Genomic DNA, 14,329 nt, shown 5'->3' on the forward strand with positions numbered 1-14,329 from the left:
TACCATAGATTTGTTTAACAGCATTATTTGGGGTTGATATCTAGTGTGTCCTTCAGAAAAGCGGGGCTGGGTGAGTTGCAGGCATGCATTCTTCTGGCAAAGCATTATCCAGTACTTGCGTTGTAAAGAGATTTTTCCTCCCCTTAAAGCAATCAACCCTACAGAGTGGGACAGACCAATAAGTTTGCACAAGAGATCCTTACATTATGTTGATGGAATCCATTCCAGCCATTCTTGGCGGTCTTGTCTCTTGGCCTCCACTAATCTACAAGACTACTGGCAGGAGAGTTGGGTGACTGTGACTGCAGTTCAGAAGCCTAAGTCATTAAAATCCAATCACCGTGCATCCAAAAATGTTTCAGAAACAATGAACTATCCCCCCCAATTATGTATGAGGAGAATTGCTTTGTGTAACCTGTTTGTCTCTGATAAGCTTAAGATGTAAAGTTAGCCAGAATAACCCACAGGATCTACAGTTTTGAACACTGGAAGGTGAGGACATCTTCACACCTTCCTTTTTCCTACATGGAGAAAATTTACTCCATGCTGGGGAGGGGGGAGAGCACATTGAAGCCAACTGTGGTTGAACGAAAAAGAGTAATGAATGACTTCTAACCCTCAGATGCAACCAACGCTTCCAAAAAGGGATTTCAACATACTTGTAACTAACTTACAGACTTTTCAGCTTCATATGCATGTCTGTGTACTAGGAACTGGATGTTTGGTGTGCTGCCATTGAACCAGAAGGTAGTTGTGTAACAGCTTTGCAGAACTGGCGCTCAAGTTGGCAGTTGAAAGATGAGGGTCCATACCCTGTTTCTTTCTCTACCTTCAAGGATAGGAAGGAAGGCAAAAGGAACTGATTTGCAAGCACTTTGTGGCGTGTGCTCTACATAGAACCAGAATTTCCCATGCAGCAGCATGTGTAAACATCCTACACTCTCAGCTGTGACTTTGTGGTGGCTGGGAGAAGGTTGTTTACGCCTTCTGCCATGGATTGTTCATCTTCAAACATCTTCTTCTACTTCCAAATCATCTCTTACAGGCTGATTCAAAGTGGGGAAGAGAATGCTGTTCTTACACAAAAAAACAACCTGTGCCAGGTTTTCAGCCCTAGGTTATCACCATAATTCATTATAATTAACTCACAGCTTTAATAGGGGCCCAAAAGCAGTCTATGAAAGCTTCCTGCCCAAAGGTTACGCTGTTTATTACCCAACGCTGCCCATATCTGCAAGGGGCAGCAACACTAGTCCAGATGGTACAAATAATTTTCTCGGCCACATGCTTCCGGAAAGGGCAACCCACCCACCTACACCATACACACTCAGACATTTGAGTTACAGAGAAGTTTTCATCCAGCCTGCAGTGGTTATGATCACGGAGGTATTTCTGCTCTCCAAATCCAGCTTGGAGAATTCAGAATGGGAGTGATTTTTCTCCTTCTGGAGTTCATTTAACACCCCACCCTTGCTTCAGGAAGCTCAGAGTGGCATATGAGAGGTTGTCCCATTTCACCCACACCTAGGTAGATTAGATGGAGAGCTGGCAAGGCAAGATTTGCCCAATGAACTTCATAGATGAGCAACGATTTGAACCCTGGTGTTCCCGTTTCCAGGTCACATGCTACTGGCTGTAGCACCCTAGATTTTCAGCTAGAGGACTGCCATTTTCTCCACTGCTTGTAGTGACCTTCTAGGACAGGCTTCCTGAAACTCGGCCCTCCAGATGTTTTTGGCCTACTTTCTGCTAAGACCAAACCCTTGAGGGATGTCCCATGTATGCAGCACACATTAACCTCTTGTGGCTTCCTTTAAATAATTCAAATTACAATGTGCTTGGGCAGAAAGCTGGACTGAATGCTGAGCAAAGTGGCTGATAGATGCACAAAACCAATCAAACATAAGGTATCTGGGTTTGTTTGTTTGTTTTGGTGTCATGTTTTTGCATATAACAAAAAATCAATAAAAAAATTGGGGGACGCACACCATAAGGTTTCTGACAGTGGAGAGACAGGCATTGTTATCTGAGTCCATTGAAGCCCATCATTTTCAGGTCAGCAGGCATAGACTTGCTGCACATTACTTAGGATCTGAATATCCCATTCCGAAGCACTGCACAGGCTGCAGTACTGGATATCACAAAGAGGACTTCAACTGATGAACTCTGCTTTTTCATCCCCTTTTTTTCCTTTGGCACAGGAGGAGGTGCGCCAGGCTGTGACCCCGGCAGAGCCTGTCCAGTACTACTTCACACTTGCTCAGCAGCCTGCAGCTGTCCAGGTGCAGGGGCAGCAGCAAGGGCAGCAGACGACCACGTCCACCACGACCATCCAGCCAGGGCAGATCATCATAGCACAGCCTCAGCAAGGGCAGGTTGGTAAATGGCATTCCAGAGGGCTTGTGCTCTGCGTTAGAGGTGGGCTGAAGAATGCAACGTGTGTGACTTACCTTGGTACGTTCTGGCCATGCGAAATCGGCTTCACCACACGCACCCCTTTCCATCCTCTATACAGGCAAGCAAGAGGCATTATCACAGTAAAGTGATAAATTCCAGCCAGGTGAAAGTGCCCAAGGAGGACAGAGCACAGCTAACAAGGAATGTGGTCAGCAAATGGGCGTAACAAAGGGAGACTTCTGAGGGCCAGATGGAAAGGTCTGGAGCAGTGCTATTTTGCCAGAAAAAGAGGTGCCAGAACTCACCATGAACACCTCTCGTTTTCTTAAAATGGCAGTGGCGCCCACCTGAGAGGTGCTGGAACTGAGTTCCAATGAGTTTCTGCTTGAAAAAAGGCCTGGTCTGGAGGACCATATTTGGTCCCTGAGCCTGAATTTCCCTAGCTCTGACAGCAGCAGAAACCACAAACGTCCTAGATAATACCGCAGCCCATTCCACTTCCTAGTGAAAAATGCCAGCACCCAGAAACGTGGCAAGATCCTTTGGCTGCTGGATGGACAGTTCTTTGGAAGTACTAAGACTAGTGGAGAAGCTTAAATTGGGCACCTTAGAGTATGGACTGGCAGATGTCTTGAAGTACATTGACATGGGGTTTTGGACCAATAATAGTTTTAACAATAGCAACACCTAAAAATGCAGTCTTTTTTTCAGGTAGAAAGCAACTGAGCTGCATAGATGTGTCCTGATTCTAACCGACTTTCACTTTCCTCTGGGGGTGGAGGTACTGGTCACTTCTGCTTTTGGATTGTTTTTACCACAAAATGTGTAAATCAGAATCTTACCCATTGCACCTCCTTGAAGGTAGTCAGCAGAGAAATTCTGGCAGATTGGGACATTGCTTGGAAAAAGTTGAGGGTCTGTGGGGTTTTTTTCTCTTTTCTTTTCAGTCTGGCTGTTGCAGGGAACCAGCCAGGCTTCAGGTATATTTGGGATACCTCAAGGCTCAGGATGCTTCTCTTGCGCTCTGTTCTTTCAGACCACCCCTGTGACTATGCAGGTTGGAGAAGGACAGCAGGTTCAGATTGTCCAGGCTCAGCCACAGGGGCAGGCTCAGCCAGCACAGAGTGGGACTGGGCAGACCATGCAGGTCATGCAGCAGATCATCACCAATACTGGAGAAATTCAGCAAATACCGGTAAGGAGGCATCCAACTAATCTTATTCTTTGTACTCAGGCTGTCTTCTTGTGACCCTTGTTCTCAAGAGGGTCTTCTCTCTGCAGGTTGTTGTTGTTGTTGTTGTTGTTGACAATGATCTGCTTTTAAGACAACTCAGAATGCAAAAATGGCACTGTGCTTCTGCTTTAGGGACTTCTGTTTGCTTCTCTCTGCTTTGAGTGGGTTTCAATCTTCAACTTTGGGTTTCCAGAAACTGTTGGACTGCAGCTCCTCAGCCAACTTAGCCATTGCTCAGAGATTATGGGAGTTGTAGTCCAACAAAATCTGGGGCCCCAAGGTTAAAGAACATTGTGCTACAATAAAGAACCCAGTAGCTCCCTTCTGTGTGTTTCTCCCACTTCTGCCTTCTGCTGTGCTGCACTTTCAAATACCCACCAACCCACACACACTTGCAAACCATCTGTGCCCCTCCTTCCTGCCATCATTTCAGAAGTTCAGAAAAAGCATATGTGGTGCAGTGCTCTTAAGTCTGAACACTTCTGTAATCCAGCTAAGTGTTTGCATGTTGCAAATAATCACGGAAATAATTATAACTCTTTTGACATAAACCACAATTTTCTGTAAAAGCTAACTAATCAGGAAGAAGATTAGGATAGAGCCTGACACGCTGACATGATATTTTTCAATTGCACAGCATTCTTTGATGTGTGGGAGCATTCGGGAGGGGGGTCATCCTTGCCACCAGCACATATTGGAGTGCTTTTTGGACACTTGACTCTCACTTGCTCTCAAATCCATACTGTTTCTCTTCTCTGTGAGCTTCAAGGTCCTTCTGTTAATTTCACAGCAGTCTACCTTATGCCTAAATGTCCTCCTTTTTCTTATTCATGCTCCTCTTCTAAACTTCTTCTGCCTCCATTTCTTCCTCTCTTGCTGACTTACGCCAGTGGCTCTAAAACTGTGCATAATACTGGGAGGAAGGGTCCAAAGTTTCAGGGAGTGAGAGAGGATCCTCCAGCAGGCAGAGCCAGAGACTTTTTGCCACCAGAGCAGCTGTGCTTACCATGAAAGATACAGAGATGGGTGAGGTACAGGTGGGAGCTCCTGGCTCCAGTGAGCTCATTCCCTTCCTGCTTTTTCACTTGGTGGAATGGGTTAAAGAGGAAGACTTGGATGAGCCATGGTCGTGCTCTTCTGATGCCACTGTTGGCGTCATATCTCAGTCAACAGATCCTTATATACAGCAGCTAATTGCATACATTCGTGTAGATAAGTGAGAGCATACTGCGTGCTTGGCTGCCAGAGGGTTGTGAGGCTCTGAGAGTAAATTTTTTTGGGGGGTGGGACCTGAATTCATTAAATTTTTGAGCATGCCTTATGCCTCTGACAGCCTTCCCTTCTTTCCACCAAGTCAACTCCTTGCCTCTCACACATATTCAAACATCCATCTTGCACATATCTTGTTCATTGTTGCATAGGCTGCAAGCCCTATGGGTAGGACTGGCTGTCATTTGTATGTTCTGCACAGCACACTTTGACAATATATATATAGTGCTCTTAAGTCAAAGATCACATTGTCTTGCAACTTTTGTTACCAAAGCTGCATTCAGCTCTGAAATCTTCATTTGCCTGCTTTGTACAACCAGGATGGGTTGCAGTCCTTAAAACCACATGAAAAGATATATGAATGCTTTCAAATAATAAACTGTTCAAGTAGAGCCTTTGTGTGAGTGCTGCACAAGTGTTTGCAAACTATACCCAGCCCACCTTAGGAAAAGGTTTTGCAGGTGCACCTCAAAACAGCTTGAGGCAATGGGATTTAACTTTAACTCTGTGACAAAAGCTTTCTGGTTGTGAGCAGTAGGATAATAGTTAAACCCCTGAAAGTCTGCCTTGTCCATTTCAGAGTTAGCTCTTATAGTTAAAATCTAACTAGGGGCTTTTCATGGCAAACATAGTTTTCCCCTGAAGGCAAATTTCGTTGCTGAAAGACAAATGCATAGAGGTGCCTGTGCTCACATAGAGCATATCTGCTACAGGGGGCTATACTTTGCCTGTAACAGGGTGATGACCTTTACAGAAAAATATTGCATGCTGGAGAAATCAGCAAGGGGGCAAACTGCAAGCTTCTTAGTTTCTGCTCCAAATAGTTTGGGCATCAGTGACAGGTATTAAAACACTTTTCCTGTCTGAAGATCTTCTCCCACCTGCTCCTAAAAAAAAGAAAAGAAAAAAGGGGGGGTTTCCACGTATAGTACACGTGTCTAATGTTAAAGGACAGAAAGTTGACTATTTGGAATACTGTCCCCAGAGAAACACAACTGGCCCCGTGACAGCCAGTTTGTAGGTGCAAGGCTAATATTTCCGTTTGCCCAGACCTTTGGTAGTCAAGTAGCCTATATTGAGGTGCTCATCTTTTAGGGGAGTGGGATAAGACTTAACCTCCTTATTGTGTTATACATTGATTTTTTTTAAAAAGGCTCTTAATTTTTCTTTGTTTTTGTATTTTGTATTGTTAAGTTGCTTTGAGACTTTTTTGTGTACAATTACTGACATAGGTAATAGTAATAATTCAGAACATAACATGGTAGCTTATAGCACAATCAGAAATGCTAGGTTGCATGTTCCCCTTTAACATTTGATAAAACTTCACTGAAGAGCAGCATGTTGATACCTATATTTCTGCCTGATTCCTTTCACGCTCCTATTGTTTTGCTGTCAAGGGGGATAATGTAAAAGGGGGGACATGTGGTCACGTTTCAGCCCTGGCTTTATTTAGTAATATCTCTGTCTCTTTCGGAAACAAGGGTGTAAAGCCTGCATGTTTCAGGTTACCAACTATATGCCATCTCCTACTGTTTCTAGGTACATCTCAATGCTGGTCAGCTGCAGTATATCCGCTTAACTCAGCCCGTTTCTGGTGCCCAGGTGGTCCAGGGCCAAATCCAGACACTTGCAGCCAACACACAACAGGTATAAACTGAGGTCCAGTGGCTTGTTAATAGCTGTTAAAATGTACCTAGTCTGTTGAAATGAAGTGGATTTTCCTGAACTTGGTCACTAAGGCAAGGGAGTGGCAGTAGTTTCCTTGGTCTTTTTTCTGCTGCCTGCCTTTTTCCATGTTAAAAAGTACAGAAACCTGTTTTGGACCTACTCCATAATACCCCACCCCTTCATTTTTCAAGCAAGGTCCTGAGGCTTGATCATCAGAATTTCCATCAAAAGACAACTCCCAGAAAACAAATTACAGTTAACGTGCACTTTCAGGAAATACCTGTCATGCACCAGAGAAAACTGCAAGATACAAAACCTGTCCTGGATACAACCTGTCCTGGAACACATGCTGGAATACAAAAACCTGGCTGTTGTTTGGCACAGGCCTCCTCCAGTGTTTGGCAAATTCAGCTAAATGCTATTCCTTCCCTTTTCTTCCCACTCCCACCTTTCTTGTATAGGTCAGCTTTTCTGTTCTGGCCACCTGCCAGATTTAACACAGCCATTATTTCTGTTCAGCCACCATATCTGATTTCCAGTGCTTTGCAAGAACCATTTTTAGTCACTGTTAATACATTCGTTAAAAGCATCCTTTACTTTTACGTCCTATATAACAGCATTCCTTCTCTTTCAGGTCTGGGATGCATCTTTATGTACAGCCTAGCAACACACTCAGTTTTTTAAAAAAAACATGTGCCTTTCCCCTCCTACTCCATGCACACAGCTTCCTTCTCTCAGCTGGCTGTGTGAATGGCCTATAGCAGGCATAGGCAAACTCAGCCCGCCAGATGTTTTGGGACTACGATTCCCATCATCCCTGACCACTGGTCCTGTTAGCTAGGGATCATGGGAGTTGTCGTCCCAAAACATCTGGAGGGCCGAGTTTGCCTATGCCTGGCCTATAGCAAAGGCTTGTCTTGAGGCTTTCAATATCACTTCCACCCCCAGGTGTCTCTACCACTTCCTCCTGTGAAATACATCCATCCATCCAATCTCAATAGGCACCATGGCATTTTTTGGTCAAATAAGCCACACGAGCAAAATAATCTAAAAATCTAGCATGCATAACAAAGCAGCCTCAATCATCCTTTTGTCCTCACTCCAGGCGTATGTGGTTTTATTCTCTCTAATCTGATGAAGAAAATTCGTTTTGCAAATTGCTGTGTTTTTGTATGTTGAAGATACTTCCACAGAACATTTCTATTCCTTTCTTTTTGCCTTGTTCCTTTATATGGGGGCAAGGAGGTGGATTTGTGAACCAAAGGGCTCTGATGCCAGCCGAAGAGAAGAGCCGCCTGGTGGGACAAGCATGTCTTTAAAATTAAAATGGTCTCTCTGTGTGGGGGTGCAGTTAAGGCAAGTGGGCTCTGACCTCCTTTTTTGTTTTTACATGGTGGAGCTGCAAATGTCAATAAATCAATCATCTATTTTGTAGATTGCACAGACGGAGGTTCAGCAGGGACAGCAGCAATTCAGCCAGTTTACAGATGGACAGGTATGAGCTTCAGAACCCATGGTGACAGCCATTGAGTTGGATTAAAAGAGGATCAGACAGTGGCTACTAGCCATGATGCTACTATGTTCTCCCTCCACCAGCTGGAGGCAGCATGCCTCTGAATGCTAGTTGCTTGGAATCAGAAGTGGGGAGTATGCTGATGTGCTCAGGTCCCGCTTGTGGGCTTCTCATAAGCATATCGTTGTCCACTGAGAACAGGATGCTAGACTAGATGGGTCATTGGGCTGATCCAGTAGGGCTCTTACGTTATACAGTCTAGCTTGATCTAGCTCCTATTTGGCCATCTTCCTGCCTCTTATTTTCATTAAGGAAATGAAAAGCTTGGGAAGTTCATGGCTTCTGCAAAGTTAAGTCTGTGTCTCCATTTGATTATTTCAAACTTACAGTAGGAGACAGGGAAACTGGAGAGGCAGTATTTCTCAGTACCAATTGCTGAGAATCACAAGTGGGAAGAGGGCTGTTGCGGTCGGGTCCTGCTGGCAGGTTCCCCATAATGGGCAACTAGATGGCCACTGTGAGAGCAGGATGCTAGACTAGATGGGACTTTGGGATGAGCAATGATGTTGTTAGGGATGTGAATGGCGGTGTTAATTCTTCATTTTCAGTGACGTAGGGACTCCTTGAGTATCATACATGACCATGGATGGTGTGGGGTACGCTGCATCAACAGTGTGTTTAAACTGCTTGACCTGGCATAGTGGGTCTCACTTTTGCCTATGTAACGGTTGTTCCAAGATGCTGCGATTCTGTATTTGAATGTATCCATTGAAGAGGGAACCTCAGTGGGTCTCCTTGCTTGTTCTCTTCCAACAGCTCTACCAGATCCAGCAAGTGACCATGCCTGCCGGCCAGGACATCACCCAGCCCATGTTCATCCAGTCCACCAATCAGACAACAGATGGACAGGCCCCACAAGTTACAGGAGACTGAGTTGGTCCAGCCAGAGGGCTGTGGGATGTTATGGAAGATACACCATCTTGATTGCTGTACTGCCAACCAGCTCTTCTCCTCCATCCCTTCCCCAATGTATATCTGCATTTGATATAAACCTGCCAAGGGCAGCAATCTACGTTGTATTCTATGAACTGCTTCAATCTGGTGGCAGACAAGGAAACCCCACAAACTGAAAATGTTGCAATATTTTTCTTTTCTTTTTTTAAAAGAAAATGGCAAATTCTACATTGCTCAGCAATTCTGCTTTGTATATAACTGATAAATTTTTATAGGGCTCTGTCAAAAGCAGTGTATCTGTTTCCCTGTTTCTTCATTGGTGCAGCATCCTTGTCCCTCCCACTTCCCCCGTCCAGTAAACTTCATCTTCCAGGACTTTCATCCTGCAACAACCCTGCGTTGGCTGCATAAGGTGGACATATCCCCATCTTCATATTTCAGTCAGGAAGTGTGCGAGCCTGCGTGTAGGTGTATGTGTGTGAGAGGTTTCTCTTTTTTTTAATGTCCCAAATCTAAGTATTGTTAACTTCAGCTTCTGAGGGAGGGGGCAGGGAGGGGAGTAAACCAGCCCCAGCAATTCTGTATTAAACCTGTTTTTGAAGGCAGCTTTCCCCAACGTGTGGCACCCTCCAGACGTTCTGGACTACAACTGGCTGGGGCTGATAGGCCATTGCGGGTGGGGAATCACGTTGCCCCATAGGCTTTAATATTGGCCTTGAACTATTTTTTGAAATACTTTCGGTTTGGATGCACAGATAATGAGTTATTGGTTAACTGTATGAAGTCTCAGTCAATGCATGTGTAAAATAAAGCTGCATGAAATGCAATAAACTTGTTTTCTATGATAGTTCAAGAGCCGTGTGTCTTCTCTCAAATCAGCAGCCCAACAGCCCCCACTGGATGGTCCAAGACAACTTGGGCCCAGTGGCAGAAGATATAACTGGCATCTTCCCCTGTGGTGGTAAAGTGACAAATTTCAAGGCTGCCCTAGAATCCACTGCTTGAGGCAAGGTTGCTGCCCTGTCCTACAACACTGGAAGGCTTGGCCTTGCCCTAAAAGGAAGGCTGATATCTGCCATAGTGTTCCTCTTCCCCACAAACTTCATGGTTCCCCTTCCCCCAAGAATGCTGAGATTACCTACCTGACTGGTACAATTCAGCACCCAAGTTCAGTATTATTAGGAAAGGAATTCAAAATTGGTAGACTTGATGGCATTTCTCAAGAGTGCAAAGTAGGCTGGAGTTGGTTTTGTCACTACAGGCAGACATTGTTTGTGGCTATTAACACATTTGTATCCAGGCTTTCCTCCCGGGAGAAACTGAGCTGTATATAGCAGACTTCATTCTGGAATTGGTTGGGTCATCACTCCCCAACCTACTGCCCTCCAGATGTTCTGGATTATGATTGCCAGCATTGCCAATGTCGGGCATGGGAGTTATAGTTCAAAACACTGAGAGAGCAGCAGGGAAGGCTGGTTTAGGCTGGGTGTTGGTGATTGTGCCATGATCACACAGCTGGGATTACGGTTTAGCAGAGAGCTGAACTTAGATCTTCCTTGGTTGTAACATTCTGGATGAAATGTCTCCCCCCTCTGCATGGCCTAGGTGTGAAAACCTTCACTTTTCATTTCAAAATTGAAACCACACCTCAAAGCATCTCTGAGATGGTGCTACTCCAAAGTTAAGATGACAGTGGCGGTTTCCCCCTCACAGTCTCCAGGTTTTTTTGGGGGGGGGGGACACAAGTCAAGAAAGCAAAGTCTTTCACGATTAACATTGCCTTTGTGGGCATCTGGCTAGTCCAGAGGGAGCCAGTTCCAGAAAGAGAGAAAATGTCTGCTTAGTGGTCAGTTTGTGCACTTGAATAGTCTTGAAAGCTGCCCAAAGAATTAATTTGTTACGGTCTTTAAATTCACACTTTCCAAATCCCTGGATATTTATAGAGTGAAAAGGAAGATTTTCTCTGCTAAATCTAGTATGGCTAAGATGCTGATGCTCTGGATCTGAAGATTGGACTACTGTAATGTGTTCTTCGGGAGGCTGCCCTTACAGCTGGTCTGGAGTGTAAAATGCAGCAGCTAAAGCTACCCTGCAGCAAGTGTTCTCAAACTGTGCTCTGCGGACCACCAGTGGCCTGAGGGATTCTTTCAGGTGGTCCATGGCATGTCTAAGCAATGCCACTTACAATTCTCTGAATTCCAAACTGTAATACAATAAAATTCAAGACATAGAAGAAGCAGTGAAAATACCATCAGAAATCCTACAGTTATCTGAAGGAGCACCTTTCTGACCTGCGTGCTCATTACGATTGGGTGTCCCAGTCTTTGGGAGCTCAGTTGGCTCTTACGCCTAAAAAAGGTTATGTGCTAGCCTGTGTAAAGATTTAAAATAACCCACTCACCCCGCTTCAGTGGAGTCCCTGTCTTTGTGCTCCAGTGAGAACGATGGTTGCTTCCTAATTGGAAGGAAGAGTGACCTGGGCAGGAACGCAACGTTAAGCTTCCCATCCCTGCCAAGCAAGCTGAATTGATGGAAGCAGGACCAGAGCAACAAATCAAGCAGAGACACAGCAGGCAGCCTCTCCAGTGGGTGCATATGCTGGATTTACAGGAGGCAGTCATTATTTAATTGCTTGCTTTCTCAGCATACTGTAGCAGTTTTACCCCTGGCACACTCACACACCACACAGTCTGGGACATGTTGCTGCAGGTGCTGAAAATTTAGCTCTCGCTGCTTCTCCCAAAAAAGGAAAATGCGCCCTCAGACCTAACAACATGCAATTGGGCAGGATACATTTCCTTTAATCCAGGCATGTCCAAAGTCCATTTTGGGGGCCTAATCCGGGTGAATCCTTAAAAAAATAATCAAAAAAGCTTAACCACTTCAAATCTGGCCCTCTTTGAAAAAAGTTTGGACACCACTGCCAATCATTCCATGACCAATATGTCTTCCATCCAGTGAATAAAGTTTGAAGCCAAATGTGGGGAACTGTACAACAAGGGCCAAATTCCCCTCTGGGCAATCTTTTTTTTTTGGGGGGGGGGAATATCAGTGGTGGGCAGGGCCTGAGGCAAAACCAGGCAGAGTAATGAATGAAAATGTTGCCTTTGTACCACTTGGCTAGTTTCTACACACTCTCACACACTGCCCAAGTGATCAAGAATGGAATACAAAGTCCCATTACACCCGGAAGAGTGTGAAGCACAGCTGATGACTGGTGAAATTCCCCAAAGGCCAGACGGAGAGACCTGGGGGGCTTCATTCAGCCCCTGAGCCATCCATGTCTTATACCATCTAATAAAATAAGGTCTTCTAAATTAAACCTCCCTAAGTTTGCTGCGGACTAAATTGAGGTGCTTTGAAGGTGCTTCAAAACACATGCACATCACAGCATCAACTTAGGAGAGTGATGGGAGAATGCCTGGCTCTGAGACAATGTCTGAAGTGCTATCTGCAACTTTCAGAAGTCCTTTGAACCTAAAAAAGCTTTAACAATAACATACATAACCTGATTGGTTAGGGAGCACCTTTTGTCTCTTTAAAATTTAAGTTTGCACCCTTAATGTGTAGTTAAAGACTTCTGTTCTGTCAGTCTCAAGTTCTACTGGAGCACCAGAGTCTCATCCCCAACCCCACTCTGGTTTCTGAGATCTCGCAGGGGCATTGCTATACTGGCAAGACCTGCTTGAGAACTGAAAAGATGAAAGTGGAGGCCTCTGTCTTTTGCAATTGTAGCAGCTGGTCGACCCCAGAATGTACAAATTTTATCCCTCTTCTGGTCACTAGAGGGCACAGGACTCATTTTAATTTTTTTATTCATCTGGAGACAGTAGCGTTGAATTGCCCACTTTAAAGATGGCTGGTTAAACATTGCAGTACATAGTTATATGTCTGAGCTCTGTCAGATAAACATGCAGGGGACAGCTGTATCTTCATTCAATCTGAATGGGTGGAAGATTTTACCCTTCTGTCTGTCTTGAATCCTCATTCAGCTTCATTGGATGTTCCCAAATTCTGGAGTTATGAGGGAGAAAACTGTTCTCTATCCACTTTCTCCATGCCATGCATCGTTTAATAAACTTCCAGCATGTTTTACTCTCCTTTTCTCTAAACTAAAAAGGCCCAAGCCCTGCAACCTTTCCTCAGACAGGAGTTGCTCCACCCCCTGGATCATTTTGGTTCGCCTTTTCCAACTCTAGAATATCCTTTTTGAGGTAAGGGCAACCAGAACTGTACACAAGATTCACACTGCATATTTGTATTATTACGAGATTGGTACTTTTATTTTCAGTTCCTTTCCATACTATCTACAGCATAGAATTTGCCTTCCCACCCCCACCCCCTCACAACTGTCAAAAATTGGGTTGATCAAGCTATCCACTAAAAACCCCAAGGTCTCCTTCCTGGTTAGTCACCGCCAGTTCAGACCCCACAAGTATACATGTGAAATAAATATTATTTTGCCCTCATGTTTATCACTCTATATACTTGTTTATGTAGAATTGTGTTTGCCATCTTAGGGCCCATTCCCTCAGGTTGGAAAGGTCCCTTCTGGAGATCTTCAGAATCCTTGTTTTTTTGTTTTTTTAAAAAATAACCCTAACAACTTAGTGTCATCTGCAAACTTGGCCACCTCACTGCCCCTCCCTAACTTGCTTATGAATAAGTTTAAAATCTTAAGTTCCAGTAACTATCCTTGTGGGATTTTACTTTCTACCTCCCTCCATCGTGAAAACTATTCACTATTCCTAACCAATGCTTCCTGTTACTTAACCAGTTACTGATCCACAAGAGGACCTCTCCTCTTACTCCATGACTGCTAAGATTACTCAAGAGACTTTGGAGTATTTTGTCAAATAAGGTGGATGTCTAGAAACAAAGCAAAAGACAGAGGATGGGGAAGATGAGTGTACAGTCTTGCTGCTTATAATTCTGGTCCTGGCTAAAATAAAATAATCCTTTTCCCCTGGTCAGCTGACAGCCAAAGGCAATAAAGAAATTCCATTTTGTTCATGTTTATGTTTTTCCTTTGCCCATGAGAGGGCGGGGGGGGGGAGGTAAATTTGGGAACCAGCACAAAGGTAAAGTGATGCCGGGTGTATTTATATTGCCAGGAAGCAGAGGCTGCTAAAAATAGTCTGGACTCAGGAGCGACAACCTCTGAGGGAAGACGGACCAAGCCCACCGTGGGAATGGGCAGCCCTGTGGATGTCACAGCTCCAAACGATAAATCAAGGGCCCTCTGCTAAGATGCCCAAGCGGCAGGCCGTCTCCTAGAGCACCCCTTGCTGAAT

General features: G+C 44.7%; 1 protein-coding gene across 3 annotated transcripts in view; it reads left to right on the forward strand.

The window, feature by feature from the left end:
• Window positions 1-9,882, forward strand: part of NFYC (nuclear transcription factor Y subunit gamma) — a 55,112-nt gene extending 45,230 nt beyond the window's left edge. For all 3 annotated transcript variants that reach the window (XM_081200067.1, XM_081200066.1, XM_081200068.1), the window contains 5 exons: window positions 2,202-2,375; window positions 3,434-3,592; window positions 6,440-6,547; window positions 8,004-8,063; window positions 8,898-9,882. In XM_081200067.1, the coding sequence (XP_081056193.1) occupies window positions 2,202-2,375; window positions 3,434-3,592; window positions 6,440-6,547; window positions 8,004-8,063; window positions 8,898-9,014 (618 nt within the window). In that variant the 3' untranslated portion in view covers window positions 9,015-9,882. The remainder of the gene's footprint in view (window positions 1-2,201; window positions 2,376-3,433; window positions 3,593-6,439; window positions 6,548-8,003; window positions 8,064-8,897) is intronic.
• The last annotated feature ends 4,447 nt before the right edge of the window (window positions 9,883-14,329 follow it).

The sequence above is a fragment of the Podarcis bocagei genome, assembly GCF_964188305.1.
Source record: "Podarcis bocagei genome assembly, chromosome: 7".
Classification (NCBI taxonomy): domain Eukaryota; kingdom Metazoa; phylum Chordata; class Lepidosauria; order Squamata; family Lacertidae; genus Podarcis; species Podarcis bocagei.